This window comes from Drosophila obscura, unplaced genomic scaffold, assembly GCF_018151105.1.
Source record: "Drosophila obscura isolate BZ-5 IFL unplaced genomic scaffold, ASM1815110v1 contig_194, whole genome shotgun sequence".
Classification (NCBI taxonomy): domain Eukaryota; kingdom Metazoa; phylum Arthropoda; class Insecta; order Diptera; family Drosophilidae; genus Drosophila; species Drosophila obscura.
This window is the reverse complement of record NW_024542783.1, coordinates 1,504,857-1,531,615: the sequence shown is the minus strand read 5'-3', so window position 1 is coordinate 1,531,615 and position 26,759 is coordinate 1,504,857. Positions and strand designations below refer to the sequence as shown.

Below are 26,759 nucleotides of genomic sequence, written 5' to 3'. Positions count from 1 at the left end.
CATAAATGACATACATAACATAACATACATTATAATTACAACATAGATTACACACATTATTACCATTACCATATTTCCTATGTTTAAGCGACAAAAACCATGGAGTTCCTTCAAATAAATAATAACTAAGAAAAATAACCGTTTTGACATTTAAATACAAATCCAATCTAGGAACGCGCGCGCCAAATACTAGTGTGGCCAACACCCACCGACCCACGGTCACAGTAACAGCTGGGCCGAGACGCGTCACGGCAAAACCAAAACGCGTTAGGCCCATTTCGGGGCATTAACAGCTAATCGCCGGCAATAAAAAGAGGATCGCCAGATCGAATCGGGGCAGTCCAACTCGGAAAGCCCTGATAAAGGTAATATCTACCTTTCCACTCGTTCTGCTCACTACTTTACCTCTGAATCCTCTCCAGAGTGTGTCCAAACCTCTGAATCCTCTCCAGAGTGTCAAAACCTCTGAATCTTCTCCAGAGTGTTGGACAACCTCTGAATTCTCTCCAGAGTGTATCGAAAGCCAACACTGAAGGAAGACCCAGAAGGAAGACGAGTCACCACGATCCAGCCTATTTCCAACTCTGTACGTTTAAGTCCAATAAAAACCCTTTTACTTTACTACTTGCCCTTCCTTTCTTTTTGAACCGATGTAATTTTTCCAGCTACCACAGCCAGAAACCTAACAAATTTCTGTGAACCCCGCGCGGCGAGCATACCCCGGCCGAAGCAACGTCACAGTGGCGCCCGAGCAGGTTGTGGTAGTATAAAGTGAAAATATCTGATATGGTCAAGATGGCAGTGGATAGCACAGGCAAAAAAGGCGGATCTTAATAGCTACTAAGAAGAGTTTGGCTTAGACAAAACAGATGGAACGGAAGTAATAAGGAAAGCACTGATCCTCTTCGCAGAAAGAAGGGATCATTCCAAAGCAGTACTGGAAAGATTGCAACCGCTGGAGAACAGCAAACCAATATCACCAAAATCGACGCTAACCAAGCTACAAATGGAGGCCCACAAGCGGAACCAAAAACAGCAAAGAAAAAAGCACTATTTCCGAAGCAAATAAAGAAAGTATCACCATAAGTAGTACCCATAATCGACAAAATCCGCAAATGGGACTTAACAATTGCAGGAAAAGGAAAAGAGCCGAATGAAGGAATTAGCGGAAACCTTCGGGATAGAACTTAATCACCTGGTATTCGCGACGCCGGTCATTCTGGAGAATAGCGCGCCGGACTGGTGGCACACGAAGCCAGCACCAATCAACACATGTGAGGAAACGAAAAACAGACTGAAAGAAAACTTATTGTCACCACAGGATCAGGAAAATTTAACAAAACAGGTCACGGATCGTAAACAGGCCGAAACAGATACGGTGAGGGAGTACGTCCAAGACCTACGGAAACTAAAGAGGTTCGGGACATATTCAGAAGAACAAAAACTGGAAATTACGCATAAGAACTGCAGGTTACCCAAGAAACTATACGCCAAAAGAAGAGAGTTCCAAACACTATCAGAGTTTATGATTACAGCAGAGGAATTCGAGAATTTAGAAACAGGAGCAGGGCTCTCAAAAACATAGTCATGATAGGCGGACGAAGGAGGAACACCTATTAATACTACAAGAGGTCTTAGAACGGCTAAGGAAGCCGAATCAAAATGCCACTTCTTTCAGAAGAAACTCAAATACCTAGGACATATGGTAAGCGAGGAAAGAATACATACAGACCCAGACAAAGTAGCAGCGGTTAAAGAATTGGCAGCACCAATAACCCTGAAACAATTACATCGCTTCCTTGGCCTAGCATCGTGGTATAGAAGATTTGTGCCAGCCTTCACCGAATGGTCAAAAGTACTACAGGACTTACTGAAAAAAGGCCAAAAATTTGTTTGGGACGCGTCTCGCTTTCAACGACCTAAAACTATGCCTGACTGAAGCACCAGTCCTAACATGGCCGGATTTCAGCAAACAGTTCATCCTGCATACCGACGCAAGTGACTGCGGAATCGGGGCAGTATGAGGAACACGTGGCGAGAAAACAAGATACTCAGCTACCGAAAAGGAATGCCCCGCGATTTACTGGAGCATGTAAAGCATGAAATAAATACAAATCTAGAGGGATACAAATTTATAGTAGTCATTGACCAATATCGCTAAAATAGCTTAATTCCATGGAAAGCACACACGGAGGAGTAGCACGGTTGGCGTTGAGACTACAGCCATTCACTTTCGAAATCAGGTACCGAAAAGGGAAATTGAACGCAGTGGCGGACGGACTATCCCGCATACCAAGCGAGGAACTTAGCTATACGGCTATACACACCTATACCGAGCCAAACAGACGAGGACGACCTGACATGGAAGTTGTATGTAGAAAAAAAAAATTGGAGCAGAGTATTAAAGGAGAATCATTCGAATGCAACGGCCGGACATCTAGGCATCAGACGAACGAAACATCGGATACGACAACGATATTTTTGGCTAGGCTTAAGTAAAGATGTGACAAGATTCGTACGAGCGTGCGAGAGTTGTCAGATGTACAAAGTATCACAACAAGCAGCAGCCAGAAAAATGGTAACACGGTAATTCATCGATAAATTTTCAAAATGGGTAGATGTCACGCCGGCCAGTCAGGCAACAGCTGACACGCTCACAAAAGCGTTCAGAGAAAAAATCCTGGCAAGGGGAGGAGCACCGAAACAGCTGATCTCAGACAACGGAGTAAAATTTACAAGTAGAAAGACGAAGCAGGTACTGAAAAGTGGGGAATAACGCATAAATTCACGGCATCTTATACACCACAAGAAAATCCAACCGAAAAAGCAAACAGAACACTGAAAACGGTTTGAAAACAGTTTGCGGCAGAAAAACACAACAAATGGGATGAACAATTACCGGAACTCACGTTAGCAATCAACAGCAGTCGATCAGAGTCAACAGGGTACAGCCCGACATACTTGCTGTTCGGCAGGAAACTGAGAATACCGGGTAACTTGTTCGACGAGACAGCAAGTAGAAGCAATAGCAAAACAAATCATGGAAGTCGCAGCAGCAAATCAAACAAGACATTACAACCTGAGAAGAAAAGAATGGATACCGAAAGTGGCAGACGTAGTATGGGTCAGAACGCACCCGCTCTCGAAGAAAGTAGACAAAAGAACAGCAAAACTTGAACCAAAATACAGCGGGCCGTGTACGGTACTCGAGCTAATATCCCCAGTAATTGTTAACAGTAAAAGTAAACACTACTAACAAAAAAATGCGAGCACACGTCTCTCAACTAAAAACTGCACTCACAGCAGAAAAACAAACAGACAAAATAACGGTACCATCTCTCTTTCTTTTCAGAGATATGAATAAGTTCGACTTAACGGTAAAAAAGGAGGACTTAAAAGGAGGGGGAGTGTGACGCCCAGCGCCACCACTCAAAGCGCCGGCGCCACATTGCAACATACATTATAATTACAACATAGATTACACACATTATTGCCATTACCATATTTCTTTCTTATTTCTTCTTCCTTCAAATAAATAATAACTAAGAAAAAGAACCGTTTAAGATTTAAATACAAATCCAAACCAGTAACCAGTAAATCAGCACCAACAGCTGATCGCCGGCAATAAAAGGAGGATCGCACGATCGAATCGGGGCAGTCCAACTCGGAAAACCCTGGCTAAAGAAACCAGAATTTTACAGCGGTCCTTGTGATACAGGATATCTACCTTTCCACTCGTTCTGCTCACTACTTTACCTCTGAATCCTCTCCAGAGTGTGTCCAATTCTCTGAATCCTCTCCAGATTGTCAAAACCTCTGAATCTTCTCGAGAGTGTGTCCAAACCTCTGAACCCTCTCCAGAGTGTGTCGAAAACTCTGAATTCTCTCCAGAGTGTTGGACAACCTTTGAATCCTCTCCAGAGTGTCCAAACCACCGTACCAATCTTCTCCTCGGAGCGTGTCCCAACCACCACAACGATTTTCCCCACGGAGCGTGTCCAAGCCTCCATACCAATCTTCCCTTCGGAGCGTGTCCAAGCCTCCACAACGATTTCCTCCACGGAGCGTGCCCAAACCTCCGCAACAATCTTCTCCTCCGGAGTATATTAAAACCTCCGTATCCGTATTCTCGTCGGAACACCCTCGAGTCAACCACGACTTCCAATCCGACACAGCACGCAGCAAACAGCCACGTGCGGCCGAGTAGCCAACACTGAAGGAAGACCCAGAAGGAAGACGAGTCACCACGATCCAGCCAATTTCCAACTCTGTAGACCAATAAAAAACCCTTTTACTTTACTACTTGCCCTTGCTTTCTTCTTGAACCGAGGTAACTCTTCCAGCTACCACAACCAGAAACCTAACAAATTTCTGTGAACCAGGCGCGGCGAGCATACCCCAGCCGAAGCGATTCCAAGTTTCACAATATGCTTGTCTGGTGTCTATCATGCGTTGGAGATCCTATATATCCTATGTCTTGTTTCAACCCTTGATTTGTTTCAAATTCACCTAAAAACTCATCCCCGTCCCACACTGCGGTTTTGTTGTTGCTGTACAGACGTTTTTTTTTTATCATTTTCAGTGAGTGACACTTGTTAGCTAGCATATGCATTAGTTGACCTCTATTAATGTCGAATGCTTCCACCGAAGTCTATAAAGAATAGGCTAAATCGTTCTGCCTGTCTTCTCTTGTCGTCGTTAATATACGAGTAGCTGTCGACCGTACCGTCTCTGAAGCCCATCTGATTTTCGGTGAGAATTTGTTGGTTTTTAGATAAGGCAATACTGGGTATATTAGATTTGTGGTAAAAGTGGATGTGTATAACGCAGAGAAGGAAACGTTTCCGACCCCATAAAGTATATATATTCTTGATCAGCATCAATAGCCGAGTCGATATAGCCATTTGTGTCTGTCCGTCTGTCTGTCTGTCCGTCCCGATGAGCGCCTAGATCTCAGAGACTATAAGAGCTACGGCAACCAAATTTGGTTTCCTAACTCATGTTATATCCCACTGCTACAAGTGTATTTCAAAATTTCGCCCCGCCCCCTTCCGCCCCCACAAAGGACGAAAATCTGTGGAAGGCACATTTTTAAAGATACGATGAAACTAAAAACGCATTATCGTAGAGAATGCCCATATCTACCAGACTGCCGAATCTGATCGGATCATAATTATAGCCAGAATGAAGAAATGAATTTTCAGTCGCTTCCCCTGCCCCCTTCTGCCAGCGACAACACAACTCATTTTCCATCTCGCTCGCACACTCTAGCGGAGGAGATGTAGAATCTAAATGGTACATGTATAATCTACATGTTAGATGTAGAATATACATAATATATGTAGATGTAGATAACAGATGTAGCAAAAAAATGTAAAAATGTAAAAAGTTTTTTTTTTAGTTTAAAAAATCATATGCTCAAAAATGTATATGCTGACTGATTACGGGTATAAGTAGAGTCGCGTCCCCAGAAGCGACTCGCACGTTCCTTCTCGTTGAGCTTATGATTTGTGTAGAATTTTAAAAAATTTTGACTCGTGGTAAAACTAATAATATTTATATGCGTAAATATTTTCGTAGCTATATACTAGGCTGGGCCAAAATTTGAACCAAAAATTTTTTATTTTTTTTCAAGTGGAGCCCCACGCTCCCGATTCTGTTCTTTGTTATTCAATAAAGTTATACAATTTTTTTCAAATTTTTAGTTTAATGTTTGGGGATTGCTACCACGAAAAGAAAATAAAAATTTTTGGGTAAATATACATTAAAAAAAATTGTATTCGTCGGTTTTTTCAAATAATATTGAAACTTAGAAACTAGTTCATATTGAAAATAACGTATTTTGATTTTTTTTTTTTCTGTTAAAAAATTAACGATTAGTGAAAATCAAGCTGAGCTTGATATATTTAGTTAACTAGTTCGCAAAAACTTGTGCAGATTTCTTACTGCCAATATCTGATTAATGACGATATGAATGGTATCAATATATATGCAATAGAATTCACCAATTATCCAACTCATTCAGCAAACATTTTTTTTTAATTTTCTTGATTAAAGTTGTTTGTAAAATTCGGTAGCAACCTCTAATAAATAAAAAAAATAAATAAAATTAAAACATGTAAGTTACTATTAAATTCAAGGTAACAAAACTAGGGGGTGTCCCGTTTGTATTTCGAAAAAAAAGTTTTTTGGCCCAGCCTACTATGTACATTTAGTTATTAAGAAACTCAGAAGAGAACTGTTTAGATGACAAGATTTTTCGGCACCTTTTTATTAGAGTGGGCTCAAAATGTTGTAATGTTAAGTCGGCCCGGTATAAGAAATTTGTATTATTCTAAAGCGAGGGCAAAAAATGTTTGATCGGTTAACGTTTGACCCTCGACGTCCAAAAAATCGGTTAGTTAGTCTTAAAAAAAAATAAAAATAAATTTTAAATATACGTGCAAAAACTAACTGTAGAACTAACTCGGCAACGACGGCCGCTCCGCATCCGAAGCGGCAGGTGCAGAGCGCCCATTAACATAGTTTTTGTCTTAAGTTAAACTTACGACATCGACCACTCTAGCCAGGAAGATTCTCGTCCTACGTTCACGCAAAGGTTTTGCGCGGACATACTCCACTTTGAGCGGTCTTTCAACAGAGTTAGATATGCTCTGTAGTTAAGTTAACCGCTGCCAACCATCAAGACGATTGAGGTTGAGCTTCGTTAGGTCAGGCTCGAGTATCGTTCCATGCGGTCCGACCAAAAGCAAATGAGTATCAGTCAAGACATCTAAATCATCAGGATTTTTTGAAAGCGAGAGCAAGGGGCGAGAATTAATGATTGCCGTGATCTGGCAGATCAATGTACGCAGCTCGTCGAAGCTAAGGACGGATGGCCAAACTGAGCGGTACAGGTGATGCTTTGCAGTCTTTACGGCCGCTTCCCACACTCCGCCAAAGTGCGATCGAGTCAGTCAAACAGGATTCATCGACATGGCTTTGATTCCTCTAAAATGCCAATATTCCAATCGAAGGTGCGAAGTCCGGTATGGAGGTCCCATTCATGATAATAGTTATCCTCACATCATTTAATAAAAATCCAGTTGATGTAGCTGTAGAGCCATCGAAAACGACACGGAGATTTGTCGTGGTAATGTCCTCCTTTAAAACGCAGTGATGACGCAGAAAATAATTTCCGAGGCTACGCGAGTCAGGATGGACTTCGGGCATATGCTTCAAATTTCATAAAGGCGGAGTAACGCTCCTTGAGAGTGGGATTACGATCCGCTCCAAACTAATAAATCGTCGATACGCCTGAGTATAAGATTCTCCCAAGCGATCAGCATCATGCTTTAAAGGCAGTCGAACTTAGTACTGCCCTGATGGCAAACGTGAAAAGTGGCTTACGATCTATCTGCCTCACAATCTACTTTTAAATTAGTACTCAAATTAGCCTCCACACAATTCCCGACTTCTCAAAGAAGTTTGAAGAGTTTGATCCAACCTTGCATTCATTGTAGCTTTCGAATCCGGAGAATTTTGAGTTGCCGAAAGCGACGAGCTTGCTATCCTCTGTCCACCATCAGAAACGATCCCCCCGAACCGGGTCTTGGGCAGAAGAGGCAATCTATCTTTGAGGTTGATTTGCCCTACGCAGAGGTCATAGAAGGGCAGATAATTGAGTTATCCTTAGCAGAAGCTTCTGGGCTAGCCTGGATGTGACCAGAGGCAGCTGTGATCCTGAATCTAGAATGGCGCCACAATGAACTGAAATGCCAGATCGATTATTCACGACAACAACAATTGTAGCCAGAAGCATAACATTAGAGTGAAGATCATGGGCAGCAAGAGAGGTAGACATGAGGGATGGCACATTGCTAGCAGAATCCTGAACCGGCGAAATAGCTCCTGGTTGTACTGCTCGTTCTCGCGGAAAACAACTGGGGAGCTTTGAGCTACACTACTAGACAAAATTAAAGGTAAACGCTTCGCGTTTAAGGTATCGTTTGAAAGAATCGATGGATAAACGGCCAAGTTGCAGTCGTTCTACCAAAACGACTCAAAACTAAACTTTACCTGAAAAATACCGTACGGTACATTGCCTGTCCAACTGCCGAAATGTGATTGAAGGAAACAAAAAGGACCTGTAATTTTTATTTCACCGAGTCCTAGGTATGGACAGTTACTTTTAGTCCAATGCTGTGGAGAAAACCAGAGATTCACGGCTCTGAATATTTCTTTTGTTCATTCAAAATAACTGGAGTCGGGTGATCCATGAAATGGGGTTACACGATACAACCAGGTCAAGGCTTTACGCTTCCTGCTCCTTCTTTAGTGGAAATACCGCCACTAAAACGCAAAAAAAAGGAGATGTCGTCTTCGTCGCATGGAACAACGGATTCAAGTAATGAGCAATCAGGAGATTATAAATATTGCAAGCCTTTTTCACAGGAACAATGGAACGATTTGGTGGGGGTTGACAGCAGTAAGGAAAGCTTAAAGGCTGTTTTGTTAAGCAATGGAAACCAAAATGGAAACGTCTGTTCCCATCGCCCATGCTGTTAATATGAAGGAAACATATCAATTGTTTGAAAATATTAAATGTACAGAACACCAGTGGAAGATCGCGTGTGACTAAAAAGTCGTAGCCATGCTTCCTGTGATAGAACTGAGCTTTGCTCAAGAAAACTCTGGCCAAAACGGGAAGAAAATACATTGGAAAATTACAATATACAAAATGCAGCTCTCGTAAAGTTTGAAGACGTTATTTTACCACCATTACACATTAAGCTGGGACTAATGAAAAATTTGGTTAGAGCACTAGATAAGGAAGGAGAATCGATGAGTTACCTAAAAACTGTTTTTCCACGTCTGTCGCTGGCAAAAGTTAAAAAAGGCGTATTTGATGGCCCCCTTAATTGGAAAACTACTAAAAGATGATTTGAAAATATTTTATCTACGAATGAAAAAGCAGCCTGAAACTCATTCCGACTGGTTACAACAAATTTTCTGCGGAATCGAAAAAATTCCTGTCAAACTCCATATAAAAAATCTGTGACAGGAATGTTTCGTTTACGTATTCTTGGAGTGTGTATCCAGCAACACGAGCGAAATTCACAGACCGATATCGATAGTTCCCTATCGGGACCGTGTGTGGACTGAGATAACAGCTAATACCCAGCTCAGGAATATATACTTTACAATTCTTCCTGAAGTTAATGGTGCAAGATGTAGGAAAAAACTGTCCGCAAAACCAAAAAGAGAGATGAAAATTATTCTTTTTTGTTTTGCAACAATATAATCCGCCACCAACACAATCATCAGAGCGCATTTTTTTCCTTTTTTTAATTTTAGCAGAATTTTACAGTTGCCTTTGTTTACAAAACACAGCTGATTCATCAACCCTGTTTTAGCTATGCTCCACACCCCCACGGAATAACTAGCAAGTTCCTTTCCGCAAGTTTCCGCGGTGCTGGAAACAGGCCTTAACAGCGGGAGTGATGATTACGTTAATATCGTTCAAGACCTAATTGAGAACTATGAAAAAATTGGATCCAACATGGCACTAAAAATCAATTTCCTGCACTCCCACTTAGACTTTTTTCCGACAAACGTTAGCGACGAACACGGAGAGAGATTTCAACAACAATTAAAAGCTATGGAACGACGGTATCAAGGTGTTTGGAATGAGAATATGTTGGGCGACTGCGTGTGGAATCTCTTTAGAGAATCTGATTCAAATAACAAAGGAAGACAGCCAGAAAACGTAAATTATTTTAAAACCAGTAAAAAGAAGTAGAAAACCAAATTTATTACAAATTTAAAAACTTTTAGCAACGTAACACCAAAGAAAAAATTTGTATATACTTAAAATTTATCTACTGAAAAGACTAAAAATTACTGATTGTTGCATGGGTTAGGGAATTAAATTCGATATCTCAGGTATTTTTAATATGTTTTTATTGAAATATGAATAGGTAGAACCGACAAATGTCTAATTTCAACATTTGACTTGAGCAGGTATACGTATCCATACCTCAGATTGCGCACAACGAAAAAAAGTAATTGTCATTTAAGCCTAGTACTCAGATCGAAAAACTGTTTGCTAGCAAACAGATGTCATATATTTTTCGAGCGACCAGTGGTGTGACCAGAGGTGTGCACTGCATTCCGATCGGTTACACTGCTCAGACCGCTGCTTGGTTTTGTTTAAAGTTAACAAAATTCACTTCTTCAGCTGGGGCCGCTCTTCCCCAGGCATATCCTGGGCTCCCCAATATTTTATTGGCAAGGTAATGTGTCTGACTATCAGCAGCAACAGATGGCGACGCCACCCATGCCGACCACCGTGACGATAAACTGTTTTGAAAGCAATATTTGATTTATATTTATGAAAATTAATAAAAAATATTATATTATAATATCCATATAATTGTCCTTTATATAATGCAGCATTAATTAGATTATATTTTTCTTCATTATTAAAATATTTCATTTGGTTTTTTGTTCTCTTATTGCAATGTTTGCTTCGTGTTTGCTGGCAAAAGATATCCAACTGATATCTTTTTCGAGGTTGGTCGAAACATACCAAAAAAACAAGCAAATACTTCTGATACTTTTCCAGTATATACCGACATTTTTTTTGTTGATCTAAGTACTGCCTTCCGTACAGATCGTAGAAAACAGTTTTTGCCGTAAAAAATTTCTTATCGGTTTCATACGAATATCAACCCTGATTCTGTTCGTGAGGTGTTTTTTTTCGATCTGAGTACTAGGCTTTAATGACATTTAATGACAAAGGGTACCAAAAATTCAACCCCTTTTTGTTTGCTTTGTTCCCAATTGGCAGTTGGGCCGCAACCTTCCAAAAAGTATTTTTTATCCTATTTTTCATTTTTAGGTTTGGGTAATGAATTTTAGCTTCACTGTCTATCCATAGATTTTAATGACAAATACTCTAAACGACGCCTAATAAATGTGTCTATCTAAAACTAAAAATGCATTCCAAGAAATTTTTTTTTTCCCCTTTTCCTCAGTTTTTTAAATAAAAATTTAGGGAAAAAATACCGCAAAAAAAATGATAAAATTTAAATTTGAAAGCTTATAGCCTTTTTACACTGGGCGCGTCTGCTATCGATATCGGCATAGACGCAATGAAGCAGAAAAGGCGTTTACATTGGAAGACGTGCGTCTTGAATTTTGATTTGGGTGTTTGATGACAAGGAAAGATACACAAATTTTTGAAAATCAACAGAATTAAGCAAGACGTCAGGAAAATGGACGAAAAAGAATTGATTCTCATATTTAAATATTATTTTCAGACATTTCATTGTAGAGTTTGTGGGAGTTCTTCTTCAAATTATGAAAACCACCGAAGTTCGTCTCCAGCAGTGTCTTAATGGCATCAGGGGGTCAGAAAAATTGCATATGATAATAATACAATCAGTTTCAAGTATTTTATTTAATGACTTTATGTATATTTTCACCTTTTTGCACAATCATACATTTTTAGCGCCAAAATTTTATTTTTGATCTACAATTTTTTGTTGTTATTAGTGGTGATAGTTGCGCTGATAGGCAGAAAATACCAAAAATGACCAAAATCAATCGAATATACCGAATAGACGCACATGAATCAGACACTGACGCAACTTTTTGCCACCACTAGGGCCCTATGCTTAACCTATGTAAAAAAAACTGCGTCTTCGCCAAGACGCAAAGAAGCATGACGCAGCCCCAGTGTAAACGGCCTATTAATGTCTTCCAGGCGTTAAGCTGCAGCGACAAAGTGTCTATTTCGGACTTACAGCTGCAAAGTTCTATGCTACCAGGTATAAGATACTTAAGTTATTTGAAAAATAGAAGCAGAATGGCAATAATGGCATCCAGACGGATGGGCGGAAGAGTTGGAAGCAACAAAAGTTTACTTTAAATGCTTTGATTGGCTTTTCCACCTGAGCGCTACCAGCGGTTATCACTGTATCGTATTGCACGTTCTCCATCTTCTGTCATCGTTTTTCCAGGAAATCGAGAACTCTCCAGCTGTGGGTATCCGATGACGCAGTCTCCTCCTATTTGGTTTGGGTCTTCTGCAACTTCTGCAGCATCATGTGGATTATCATGCATCCCGATATCTATGCAAGTTGACTGCGTCCAAAAAGTCTGGAAGCCTCTTAGCGGAAAGCGAATTAATTGTCGATTTAATTGCAGCCGATCATGTAAAGACTGAACTTTACGCTTGAAAAGCCTGAGCCTTTTTTTCAACCATCGCAACATTTCCGCCCGAGTCTGTATTCGTCTCGTTGTCCATTCTAAGAGGTTTAATGCAACGAAACAACAGAAAATCTAAGACTGCTTAAGCGACGACGACCAGAACGGGAGCGAGAATGGAAGAATAAAGAGTCAAGAACCGCGGCTGCAGCAGCGCAGAGAATGAAAGATTCGGCGTGTCTCACTGAACTTTCACTTTAACTGTTTTTATTTTCACAAAATGTATTTATTTTATTGGTAATTAAACCGCACTGGAACCAATACATTGTCCGATTTGTATAGATTTTTAGCGAAACGCGATTAAAAATTGTAGTTAAGTCGCGTCGGGATCAGTAATGTTTGAGATGCCAGCTTTTTTGGCACCTATTTCCATCCAAAAATCAGTTAACACAAATGCGAGCTAAAACGTTATGTTTTTTTATACCGGCGGCTAGCTAGAGCCAATTGCTCGATTTTTTGCCCGGCCAGATAAATGTTTTACAATACGAGTTCGGTATGCAACCTATGCAACCAACGACGGCGATGAAAGAAACAGATGAAGCGACAGGTGCAGAGCGCCCTTTAACAGGTAGAGCGCAGCAGCACTGCCGAACGCTGGAGATTACATAGGTTTACATATCTATGTTCTAACTATGTTAGCAAGAAGGAATGGCAGCGCTTATATGCAGAGCTCGCAAGAAGTGGTCCCTTTTTGCAAGCAGTCATGAAAAAACCGGTTGTTCGCGGACACTCTTAAAAACGGAATCGAAAATACCCTTCCGCTTCGTTTTTTCGCTCTTCGCTCTTTGCTCAACCAACGAGAGTGTCTTGTCGCTCTCCTTATGCATTCGTTCACTTGAGACACTTCGTTGAGCCGAAAGTGTCTTTTGCGAATGTATGTGTGTGTGTGTGTTCTGCGCGCGAGTTACCGCCTCCGCGGTTGCGTCACCCCCACCCAAACCCCCGCGGACATTGTCTTACTGAACTATGTCGTTCAACCCAGACGTTGGCCGCGTCAGCAGAATCCGCCACGAGCTGCAACCCAGAGATTCTGATGAAAACATACTCGGACCCAACATCCGGCGAGGAGCTGACTCGGCGGCTTCGCAACACATACCCAAATACATTATGTACAGCTTTGTACCTACACCTAAGCTTTGTAGCCTTCAAGTGAAGAGGCATAGGAATAAAAGAACATTCTGATTTTGATACTGAACAGAGACGGATCATTTATTGAACTTCAATCTAACTTCAAATCAAACCAACAACCAGCTCTAGATATCCGAAGTACTACATCCAGGAGGAACCAGGATCATCCCTATCTACACCACCTGACAACGACTGGTAATTCGCGTGCCTCATTTGTTTGTTTTCGTTGAAGCGTGTGGATCAATTACGATGAGCCGTCAGGGAAATAAGTTTTAAGTTTTTACATTCTCGTTCTTCGTTATCCCTTCCTCTTCCACGCTTTGCCTGCGAGGGAATATATAGTAGCAAACAAAAATACCTAACGCCACTACAACAAAAAGACACTTCGTGCATGCAGCTGGCTCGATTTGCTCAGTGACTGATGCTCAGTTGTTGAGCGCCGAACGAAAGTCTCTCGCTCAGACTGTTTTCTTCGTTCGCTGCTCAGCACGAGACCGAAAACACGAGAGCAACAAAAATACGTGTTCTGTTCAGAGAGAGCACGTCTGTTTCATTTTTCTCTGTCTTTTCCGCGAGCAGACAGCATAAAAAAAATTGGTTGAGCATATTTTTCGAGCTCTGCTTATATGCATATACTATATACTAATTAGAATGATTTAGCTGGTGCTTCTAGCTGCTGACCGAACATAGTTCGGCCTGTAGTTTCTTTATAGAGAGTAAAAGGAACAGATCAACACGGATTAATGATACTAATAACGGATCTTTGTCCATTAATATGATATTTCCGGTGTTACGGACATCAATAATTCTTTTTCAATAATTTTATTTTTCGAAGGCTACCTCCAGTCTATGATAAATCGATCAAACTCTATCTAATATCTGTATTTGAAATATTGTATGACGGTGTTTGTAGTTCAATTCCTCCCTCGGATTCCTTCGGCTGGGTGGGTTGCTCTCTTCGGGTTAAACCGCTTTATGAGCCAGAGCAGCGACGCAGTTCTCTCATAAAATACGTTGTCACCATGCATATATGATTGTATGCGTTTTTTATTTTTGGTAGTAGAGATTTTTTGTTTGTCTCTTTCAAGAGCTCATGGATTTTGACGATAATGTCCACGATCTAGCTGAAGAGCTAGCTGTAGCTTGCTTCAGCTGTAGCTGAAGAGCTCACCCATTTTCTCTTCAGGTTATAAAGTTTTGTAAGGGTGTAAAGATTACAGAACAGAATATGAATGACCGCTCGGTTTTGTTGGTATGTTAGATCGGATTTTATTCATACGTAATCATAATTGTTGGTGTTGGAAAATGAGATGCTTAGTGTTAATGTGTGTTTGTGTGTGATTTGGTATGCATACGGTACGTAAACCGTCTACAAATTTGTCGTCGCAACTAGAACTTGAACTAGTTGGACTGCGAAGAGGGTTTCCTACGTCGAGCAAATGAGGGTTCTGAAGACACGGCGACAGCCTCTGTTGATTGCAGTTGTAGAGAATGAGTGAACAGGCAGTGATGGTACTGTTTCTGATACTGATTTTATTCAACAAACTTAAATTCTATTTATAGGTAACAAAAGGTACAGAAAGTGCTGAGTCTAGTAAGAATATGGTAAAAGGGAAATGAAATTAATATTGAATTAATTTGGATTTAATATGATATTGTGTTATTGGGCAATTGTGATAGTCAGCAATTGCACCAGTGTTTTTGCCCTCTGACGAGCGATCGCATCGTTGGCAGAAATTGCTGCAGAAGCGGTTATTGTTGACTCAGCTACAATGCCTTGTCGTTTGTTATTATGTCTCCCGTTACATGGGTCGACCTGACTTATTCGATAAGTGTATATTATGTAATATTAATAAATGCATAAATATGCGACTGAACATTCTCCCGGCCGTTGAACTGGTGTTCAACCATCGCCCACGTCGACTGAAAAGCGGCGTGGAATGGGGATCGGGGGTGATGATCCCCGTGGCTCTGCTTGGTTAATTGTTGACGGCCTTGGGTTCCATGATTAATTCTTCTTGCGGAGAATGAACGCAATAATCAATAGCATTGATATTGCTAGGGCAGCATAAGTAGCGATTTGATGATGCTGCACTGTGTTGAGATGGTGTGGCAGCCTTTGTTGATTGATTGCCACTAATTGCAGGCGTAAATCTTCCAATTCTTGAAGACAGTCTGATGTCTGGTTCTCCAATTGTACAGATTGCTGGCGAAGGGGGTGTCGTTGGTAAGCGTATGTCCCCAAATCGAGTGTAGGTTGATTTGATTTCACTGATTGTTGTGCTGAAGGTACTGATGCTTATTTCTGTATTGCGAGCAGTGCATCCAGGTGATAGTGAGAGTAAGGCAGTTCCTTCCAGTTGTATGGTTGACGGAGACCCGTTGCAAACTGCCTGAAGTCTCATTGTAGAGTGTGTTGCAAAAATCCATTTATTTGCTTGCTGAGTTTTAGACCACATCATGTTCGCCTTCTTGTGGGTCACTTCACATAAAGGTGCTGTTTTATTGTTAAACAACTGAAACTTTCAGCGATTGTCGACATTGAAGACTGTTTGATGATCAAAGCAGATGTATTCTGCGCTGAGTAGTTTAAAGCAGCGTCGAAATTCTTTGGAGTAAATCCCATGAATTGATCTCGGTGAGTGTTCACATTGATTATGGTCGTTTTGAGATTGAACAAGCTCCAACTTGTTGAGTCCCAGACCGGAATCGGCATGATACTGAAAACTTCGAGCTGAACTGTTAAAACTAACGGTAGTGTCACCCTGAAAATGACGTGTGTGGCAGTCAGTGTTCCTTCGGCTCGCATGAGCCTGTATAATTGTATCACATTTTGTGTTGTGACAGGCAGCATTTGATCAGCTGGCAAGTGATCATGGATTTGGTCTAGTTGCTCTCTTAATTGCTCAGGAGATACTAGCGTTATGCTTATTGTCCGATGGTGAATGCCGATTAATACATCAGATATGTCAGACTTCATACGTTGAAGACTCGTTGTTAGCTGAGTTAGTTGTGCTGTGAGCCCTAAGTATGACTGAATGAGATGATCGCCGTGATATGTTCCTCTTTCTCGGCTGATGGTTGCCACTTGTTGTTCCAATACCTTTAGGCGGTTGTCCATGGCTGACTTATCCTTCCTGATTACGTTCATTGTGGAGTCGACAATTGACGTTTGATTTCGTAGTAGATGTAGCAGAAAGTCTTCGTTGGTTTGTACCTTTTCGATTACTTTGGCCATTTTCTCAGCATATGTAGAGTCAAGTACACCGAAAAGCTGGTGTGCCACGTTTCCTACTATATCCAGCGGTGATCTGCGTTGTCGAGAGGCCTTCATTAGCATATTTCCTGTTTGTAGTTCTTTGCACAAATGTTGAAAGTGTTGAAATATGGAGTTGCACGCTGGAACATTTTTGAGTTCAGGGCACATGTGTCTTAGTTCGGACTTTCCGGCTGACATGACTTGCATATCCTTCCAATATGGATCCAAGTCGTAGTATATAATCATGGTCCATTCGGAACTGGTCATTCTTGAGGTTCCAAGTTTCTCATTGAATATTCCAGGCTTGTTTGCAAATTGCGTCACATTTATTGATTGTGAAAATGCTAATGGCAGCATGAGAAGTATCACTAACAATGTGGATGTTAGTGTAGGTAATGATAACCTTTCTCGCTGTGTTGGTGGCTCCTCTGTTTCCGCAATGTCTTGTATTGCATTTATGGAGCGTTTTGTTGCTACTTCCTCTGAGAATAATGGGGCGTGACGACTGATGGGGCGTTTGTATACGCCGGACGATGTTTTGACATCAACCACTCGTACATGGTTGTCTTGCCCAGGATAAGTTTTGATGATGCGACCCATTGGACACTTCATTACTGGAAGGTTGTCTTCCTTCACCAAAACTAATAATCCTTCGGTCACGTTTGGAGCGGTGGTTTTCCATTTATGCCGAGTTTGTAGTTCGTGGAGGTATTCCGTAGACCATTGTTTCCAAAATGCATGTTTTAAGAGTGAAACCAATTCCCAGCGCTTAACCAGAGTTTTCTCTTGACGATCAGTGTCGACGTCAGGTGCTGCGGTCAAAGGTTCACCGATCAGGAAATTCCCTGTAGTAAGCGCACTTGTATCCGTTGGATCATTTGACATTGAAGTTATGGGTCGGGAGTTGAGAATTGCTTCAATTTCGATTATGACTGTGTTCAGCTCCTTAAACGTCAAGGATGCTGTTTCTGTGGTTGTAATTAACAGCCTTTTCGCTGATTTTACCGCAGCTTCCCAGAGGCCGCCAAACGATGGGGCCCGAGGAGGAATGCTGCAATGATTTGTGATCAGAGCATATGCTTTTTCGCTAAATATTGCTTCTTTCAATTCCTTTAGCTTGTTATTTGCGCCGACGAAATTTGTTGCCTTGTCGCAATGAATATTCTGACACTTCCCGCGTCTGCTAAGGAATCGCCGGAGTGCTGCCAAGAATGCATCTGTGGTTAAGTCACTTACTAACTCCAGATGTACAGCCTTTGTGGAGAAGCAGCAGAATACGGCAATGTATGCCTTATCTGGCCGTTTTCCTCGGATTTTATGGTGGATCATAATTGGTCCACAGTAGTCAACGCCTGCATTAAGGAATGGGCGTGCTTGCGTGATTCTTTGTGCTGGAAGATTGCCCATGATCTGGTGCATCAGCTTTGGTCTGGCTCTGGTGCATCTAATACAGCTATGTATGATGCTTCGAGCCATCGTCTTGTCGTTGATAATCCAATATTGTTGTCTTGCGATTGCCCTTAATGCTTGGGCACCACAATGCAGATTTTCCTCATGAAGCTCTCGCATAATCATTTTGACTATTGGATCGTTGTACGGTAGAAGGATTGGATGTTTTGCGTTGAACGGAATTTGAGCTTCTTCGAGTCTTCCGCCAACTCGGATGAGCTCATCATCTCATAGTAAGGGAGATAACGAAACGATCTAACTCTTTTTATCCACTGTTTTATAGCGTTTTAACTGTTTTGAATCCGCTGTGAACTCAACTTGTTGAATCGTTCGTAGGATCATAGTGCGAGCACGCCTTAGTTCTCCCGCGCAAAGTGTCGTTGTAGATGCTCTATTAGTTTTGTAGCAGAAGCGAAACATGTACGCTACAATACGTTGTAGTTTTTTGAACGAGTTGCTATGTCTGCATTTGTATAACTTTTCTCCGAGAGAGCTAGATGCGATTGGCAAGCTGACATGCTTAGCCTTTCTCTCGAGATTGCTGGGCTCAATGATGGGTGGTTTTGTCCATTTATCTCCTGATCCGTGCAAGAATAATGGTCCGTATAGCCATAGACTATGATCCCTTAGCTTGCTTGCTAGGATTCCTCTTGAAAGGACATCTGCTGCGTTGTTGGCTGATGAAACATGACGCCATTGTATTTGGTTAGTCAATGCCTGAATTTTGGCGATTCGATTTGCCACGAAGGTGTGGTATATGGACGCCGATGCGTTAATCCAGGACAGTACAACGGTGGAATCAGTCCAGAAGCTTCCTGATACTGTGTCAAGATTCATATGGAGATCCCTTCTAACTCGATTGGTGAGTTCGGCACCTAAAACTGCAGCGCACAGTTATAGACGTGGTAGGGATTGTTTGGCGGTGGGTGCTACTCGAGACTTAGAGCATAATAGTCGTACAGAGACCTGATTGTTTTTTTAGGTGGCTCATACGTACACTGCCGCGCCATAGGCTCGTTCCGATGCGTCTACAAAGGTATGTAGATAATGGGTGACTGGCACTTTTCCATCATATACGTGACGGGGAATCTCCATTGAGTTTAATGATTGTAGGTCCTCCCGGTACTCCTTCCATTCGTTTTGGAGTTGTAATGGCAGTTCATCGTCCCAATCGAGTTTAATCTCCCACAGCTGTTGCATAAATATTTTTGCCTTGACTATCACTGGGGCAAAGAGACCCAGTGGGTCAAAGATTTGTGCCAATTCTGAGCACACGACCCTTTTGGTGATGTGTGTTGCTTGGCTTTTTGTGGTTCGTCCTCGCAGTTGGTCTTGTTCTGGCATCCAAGTTACCTAGTTTGACGTTGACAACGTCCTCTTTAGGGATTCCTTGCAAGAGCTGGTCGTTGTTGGAGCACCATTTGCGAAGTTTAAGGCCGAACGGTAGCAATATTTTATTAAGTTCTTGTTGAACTTGTATCGCCTCCTGAATGGTATCCGCGCCAGTAAGAAAGTCGTCCACATATAAATCGTTCTTCAATGCAGCAGATCCAATAGGTAATCTGTTTTGGCTCCGAGTTGCCAAATGATCCAGATATTTCGTTGCCAGGAATGGAGCAGATGTGGTCCCATATGTGACTGTTTTTAAGCGATAGTACCTGATATCTTCAGATGGATTGTTTCTCCAGACTATCATCTGATGAAACTGATCCTCTGGATTTATCCACACTTGTCGGTACATTTTCTCGATGTCCGCTGTGAATACGTACTTATGTATACGAAAACGTAGTAGAATGGACATAAGTTCACTCTGAACTGTGGGTCCGGCATGCAGAATAACGTATAGAGACTTTCCGCTTGTTGATTTACATGATGCATCAAACACGACCCGTAACTTTCTGCTGGTGCTCTCAGGTTTGAGTACACAGTGGTGTGGTATAAAGTAGTGTCTCTCCGGCACTTGAGTTGCTGGGACCATCTTCATGTGTCCAAGTCCTTCATATTCATTCATAAATTCCACATAGCCTTTCCAGGTGTCTGGTAAATTCCGTCGCTCTAATGCCAGGAATCTTTTCGTTGCAGTTTTCAAAGACCCCCCCAGGGCTGAAGAGGGTTCGGAAAATGGGAGTTTTACTATCAACCTGCCATCCGATGCTGTTTGTAAGTTCTCTATAAACTGAGCTTCGCAATGTGATTCGAATGGCGTGCGTGGTGTTTCTTCCGTCTCTAAGTTGTCCAGAGTCCAGAATTTTTCCATTAGCTCGTTGAGTCCAATTGCACAAATGGATGCGGAGTTGTGTGCAGACCTAATTTTTCCTGCCACAATCCATCCCAATTGTGTATTTTGCAGCAACGGACCTCCTGACTTTGGCTGTTTTTGATCTGGGAGTAGTAGCGAATAATAGTGCTCTGCTCCGATGAGAATATCGACCTTTCCCGGTTTATAGAAATCCGGATCTGCCAGTGGGCAATTGTTTGGTATGTTCAAGTTCATTTCATCGAGTGCCTGCGCTGGTTGATCAGCAATTATCTGAGGTAGTACGAATGCTTCAATTCTTTGCGTAAATCCGCCGTGAAGTGATTTTATTAGAACATTTACTCGTGCTCTGCTGGTCTTCGACTGACCTCCAATTCCTTCGATGCGTAATGTTGTATAATTAAGTTTTACTGACAACATTGATGCCATTCGTTCAGAGATCAGGTTGATCTGTGATCCTGAATCCAGCAAGGCTCTGAAATTGGCTCTCTGTCCATTGCTTGCTTCTACTGCTACTTTTGCTGTAGCTAACAGGTTGTAATTATTGTTACTTGCTGCGCCAACCGTCGGTGCTCTTGGTTCTGTACCTACGCCCGATGGTATGTCCAAGTGCAGCAGTGTATTGTGTTTTTTGTCGCACTTGAAACATGTCCGACCTGGGCATGCATTTGTTTTGTGGCTTGTTTTAAAACAGTTGACACACAATTTCTGCTTTTGTACCCAATTTAGTCGTTCTGATGGTGATTTGGAGCGAAACTCATCGCATCCGTAGAGCCAATGGCTTGCCTTCTTGCAGAATGAGCAGAGAGGCGTCTTCGATTTTCCAGTGTTTACTTTTGCACATGTTGTGCCTTTTGGCTCTTTCCTTGACATTTGTGTCTTTTTGCCTGTTCCTAGAACTCGAACTCTTTGTTCTAGGAACTGAAGCATTGTTTCCAAGGCCTGTATTTCCTTTGAGCTTCCCAATGATTGCTCGTACAAGGCTCTGTTAGTGACATCCAGCTTATTTTTGATGACGGCAATCAATATTGGATCCCATGTGGATATATTGATGCCCAATCCCTTTAGTGATGCCAGGGATTCGATAGTTGTAACGTACAACTCTTTTAATGACTTGGAGTCGTCATTAACTGTGTTATAATTTAGGAAGCGGTTCAATACCGTGCTAGCGACGTCTCTGGGATTGTTGTATGTATCAATCAGAATTTCCCAGGCGCTCAAATAGTTTTCTTCCTTTAGATCGATATGTCGGATCAATCTTTCTTCCTCTCCAGTTCCGGTTGTTTTCAGATACCACATCTTCCGAACTGTGGGCATGTTTGTTTCATGTATCATACATGAAAACAGGTCATAGAACTGGGACCATTTCAGTATGTCCCCATCAAACTTGGGAATGTTGATGCGTGGAAGCTGCACGTCATTATTGTTTGATGTGGCTGGTTTTGCCAATGCACTTTGAACCTCTTTTTCCAGGGTCAGGTAGGCTTCCATGTTGTATCCTTCTTCCTCTGGGTTATCATATTCCTCGTGGATAGTAAAATGGACTTCTTGTGCTTGAGTCCATAGTGATTTTATCAAATCACTTGATGTACGTCCTCCCGCCTCTGAGAATTGTCTCAGAATGCGTTTTATGGACTCTACTATGGCCTTTTGTCGGCGACATAGTGAAGGCAATTTTCTGTAAGCCTCCGTGGTGACAGCGTGTTCCTCCTTGTGGGAATCCATTTCGCCTCTTACTTATACTTTGACCCGTTGGGAGTATTTTATTCGCTTTGCAGCTGGATACGCTCCTATTCGCATCCGATGTGGTTCAAAGTATAAGTACAGACGACGTACTGGATGGTGGTTTTGTGCTGGTGAAACGCACTTGTGATCTTGATATTATTAATCGTAGATCTTGTTGGCTGATGATCTGAAAATGACAGATCTGCCAATTTGTTCTACTTATTAGTAGGAGATTCTACCGTAAGTATGTGGCTTGTTGCCAGTTTGTGTTGAAAAGTCCTGGTGACTTCTTCAGTGTGATTTGCAGGTTTTCCTGCGTCGGGGTCACCAAATGTTAATGTGTGTTTGTGTGTGTGTGTGATTTGGTATGCATACGGTACGTAAACCGTCTACAAATTTGTCGTCGCAACTAGAACTTGAACTAGTTGGACTGCGAAGAGGGTTTCCTACGTCGAGCAAATGAGGGTCTGAAGACACGGCGACAGCCTCTGTTGATTGCAGTTGTAGAGAATGAGTGAACAGGCAGTGATGGTACTGTTTCTGATACTGATTTTATTCAACAAACTTAAATTCTATTTATAGGTAACAAAAGGTACAGAAAGTGCTGAGTCTAGTAAGAATATGGTAAAAGGGAAATGAAATTAATATTAAATTAATTTGGATTTAATATGATATTGTGTTATTGGGCAATTGTGATAGTCAGCAATTGCACCAGTGTTTTTGCCCTCTGAAGAGCGATCGCATCGTTGGCAGAAATTGCTTCAGAAGCGGTTATTGTTGACTCAGCTACAATGCTTTGTCGTTTGTTATTATGTCTCCCGTTACATGGGTCGACCTGACTTATTCGATAAGTGTATATTATGTAATATTAATTAATGCATAAATATGCGACTGAACACTTAGTTCACTTTGTATTGCTTCATTACTTATCGCTTTGTATTACTTTCCCCATTAATTTGCTCATCGTTGTAATCTTACGCTTAATCACCTATTTATAAGTTCATAATTCTCAAAACGTAACTGTAATGACCTCACACATATAGCCACCCGACGCTACACACGCATAAATCCATGAGTCCCGTTTTGTATTGGGACCGTCGCATCCCGTGATCTTCCAATTCCCCTTTGTGCTCGACTACTTTTGTGGAGTAAAGCCAGTCGAAAATTCTAGTTGAGATCAACCGCACGTGTATTGGCAATCAATCGCTATTGTCACCACCGCTATTAAAGCAGCGTTATTATATTAACCTATACACCATCATTATTAGTTAAAATAAAGTCAAAATACATAAAAGACTATACAGTCCACTCATTCGAAACTTTTCGCGTAGGCTAAGACTTGGGCGAGCAGCGGAATTTCCGGATTGACTACAGAGTAAATTCAAGCATCAGCATTATTGGACTACATGCATAATTTCACCATGTATCAACCCACAAGAAAAGTTTTTGAAGAAATAATTTTTTTCTTCTAAGGCGAAATCTTTTGCATAAAGATTGGGTGGTTTTGCATGAACTCTTGTGTTTTAATTACTGTTTAGCTGTTCCAGAAGATACATATATACACATACAAGTGCTTGTCTATAGAGAATTTGGAGAGATTACCATAAAGCCGTGATATGGGATTCTGAAGCAGAGACTGTTATTAAGCTCCTCAGAGTATACTCCTCCACCTATGCCGCCATCTAACTTTGAGTAATCTGTGCAGATGCGGACTACATTTGCATGTCATGAATACAGTAATCTGGGATACAGGAATCTGTTCTCTGCAATTTCTATGGTTTGGTTACTCTCATTTTAAGAGGGAGCCAACTTTGCACCCATGTTCAATGAGATCTACGGGAAAAAGGTTCCGGATCGAGCTAGTTGCTATTCGGGGTTTTTGTACCTTCAAAATTGTGCCAAAGCCTTGTGATTTTAAGGGGTTTATTTGAGATACAGTTATTCACTGTGAGTCTTCACAAAAAAAAAATCCGTTGGTCTACCTCTTGTAGTTCCTGATAACGGACCAGACGTGAGTCGAATAACACGTTCAATATAAATTAATTTTTGCATTAATTGGAAAGTATAAAATACCCAATATTCCATTTACGTCATTTTCAGTTTATCGACTCCCATTACGTCTCCCGCTACGCACATTGATGCTTCGTTTTATTATCTCCTGTACGGATTCCCGTTCTTCCTCATTCATATTTGAAAACCATTTTTAATCTTAGGATTTTAATCTTGATTTACAGGCGTTTATCCAGAAAACTTCAATGCAATACTCGCAAGCTTTCGTGACAAATCAACGCCTTTCGTGCAATTTGTAATTCTTCATGAGTTAATTGATTCGCACTGTTCCGTAGCCTAATTGCATTACGGCTTCGTTGAGAAAGATTTGATGTTTTTTGTCGCGGAATCTACATTAATCTGTATACACATATTAATGATGAAAATACTCACACAAAACACACAAATCACAAATTTATTTACCACATTCCACACAATTTCCCAACTGTTACAAAAACTGGCACTTTTAAACTACTTGTTTTGTTTTATTTCATCTGTACTCTATAAACATTCTAAGCCGACTGAACTTATTTTTTGATTTAAGTAACACTTTCATTACAAAAAATCAAGCAAACGTTTGACAACCCTGGAAAGGCCAACTTCATTCAACATTACGAACGTTTTCCGAGCGTGATCGCTTTTTCAATAGTTTTTTAAAGCTACTCTGTTAACCTGGATGGAGACCAATTCAACAAATCAAATACCATGAAAATCGGTCCATCTGTTTGAAAATCGCGATATTCCGAGCCGTGGTCGCTTTTCCATAGTTTTTAAGTTATTCTGCTAACCTGGGTGGAGACACATTCAACAAATCAAATACCATGAATATTGGTCCAGTCATTCTCGAGTTATAAGCGATTTAACGGACATGACTTTGTTTCATCTATATAGACTATGTTGTATTACACTAGGCGACACGAGTTTTCCTCAAGGAACAAAACCAACTTTTTCTTAAAGACTTAGGGCTAAGTAATGGTTTGTGTCAGAACTTTTTTTTGAAGAATTTTTGAAATGTGGTTTTTTTTAAACCTTTTTTTAGAGGTAGCGCTTCTTTTATCACGTAACTCTAGTATCTTACGTCTGGTTGTAAAGAACATTTCTATTTTGAAAAGACAATTAAAATAGCTAAAAGTTAATCCCAAACACTTTGTGATTTCAGCTTACCGTCTGGGAAATATAGAGCATTGAAATGCATAAATGATGATTTTTGTGTGTAATTTTTTACGAAATTTTGACTTTAAAAACTCAGGAAAAGTCGAAAAAAAATTATATCCTGTGACCTCTATTTTTTAATGTATAGGTGCATTAATAAGGCGTCTTTTAAGGTATTGTTCATTAAAATATTGGAGAAACTTTGGAGCAAAATATCGTTAACCAAACCTAAAAAATTAAAAAAAAAAATAAACAAAAAATACCTTTTCGAAGGTTTCGGGCCCAACTGCCAATTGGGAAAAAAGCAAACGAAAAAGGGTTGTCCATTTGGTACCTGATCGCGATCCCAATTCCTAATTGGCAGTTGGGCCCGCAACCCATGAAGTATATATGTAAAAACTTATGTGCTTCGTTTGGCATTGGAAGCAATGAGACTACTTTGTGGTACACTTTTCCTTTAATTTTAAATGTGGAATTGTATTGAAGACCATTTTCCGCAGAATTGTTGACTATTTCTGTTTATCCGAATGATGTCATTTAGAAGCATGAATATTCGAATGGACTTCAGGAAGATGTTTGAGGTATTTGAGGTAGTAGCACTTTTCCTGACGGGCAACACATACCATTTGTCGGTAATTTTTTCTGATATTGTCAATTATGTAACGTCTCCGTTCCAATTGTCTATGTTCATTTCGTATCTCTACTGATTAAGATTCATGCAATTGAGCCATGCCCCCATGCACATTTCCGTTATTTTCTTCGATTCGTTCGACTGTTCTTTAAGCTCTACTTTGTCGCATACATCTTTCATTATTTGTGCGACGGTGCCATCCCCTTGCGTCTTGATGGCATTTTGCACTGTATGAAACACAAAATTGACCAAATTCACAAAAAAAAACAAAAAACGCACTGACAAATATTAAAAAGAGATTATATAAAAATTATGTCACAAAACACACTGACAACTAAATCAAGGCACTACTGTTTCAAACAAAAATTAAGCATGTTATTTCGCTTAAATCAAAGCAATACTCGATCAAAAAACTCTAAAATCGCGAAAAAAAATTGTGGTGGTAATATTAAGATCAAAAGTACTTTGCAACCTATGCGCAGACCTACTTAATATACGACACAAATTTTATGAAAATCTGTGCAGCAGTTTGACAGGACCACAAACAACGTGACACGAGATTTTTATATTTATCGATTTATGTATGAAATTCAAGATTTTGACATTATTAAGGTAGTCATTAGACGACCGTAGAATGGTTGTCGTTTAGCTCTTAAGGTTAGTTCTTACCTCCAACTACTTGACATTTTAAGATCACAATGTCGCCTTCACTATATGGGCCTACCACTGTAGATCGCTCAACGTTATCATTGTCTCGTATAATTACTTGTTTGGGTGGAGCTAATACAAAAAGAGTAGAAAGTATAAAAATATGATTAATGAATTTTCGAAAAAAGTATCGGACAACTACTATATAC

At 40.8% G+C, this 26,759-nt stretch overlaps 1 protein-coding gene across 4 annotated transcripts in view; it reads right to left on the bottom strand.

The window, feature by feature from the left end:
• Window positions 1-26,759, bottom strand: part of LOC111074668 (lachesin) — a 104,294-nt gene that overhangs the window by 20,087 nt on the left and 57,448 nt on the right. Inside the window, exons 1-4 of one of the 4 annotated variants that reach the window (XR_002607835.2) lie at window positions 25,895-26,229; window positions 24,543-24,907; window positions 24,144-24,479; window positions 23,495-24,064 (exon numbers count right to left, since the gene is read on the bottom strand). Coding sequence is in view for 1 of the 4 variants with exons in the window: in XM_041593707.1 (XP_041449641.1) it covers window positions 26,572-26,682 (111 nt within the window). In the remaining 3 variants the exon portion in view is untranslated. Of the gene's footprint in view, window positions 1-23,483; window positions 24,480-24,512; window positions 24,908-25,894; window positions 26,230-26,571; window positions 26,683-26,759 lie in introns of those variants that run through there. The other 3 variants (XR_005967945.1, XR_005967946.1, XM_041593707.1) reach the window with 3 other exon arrangements.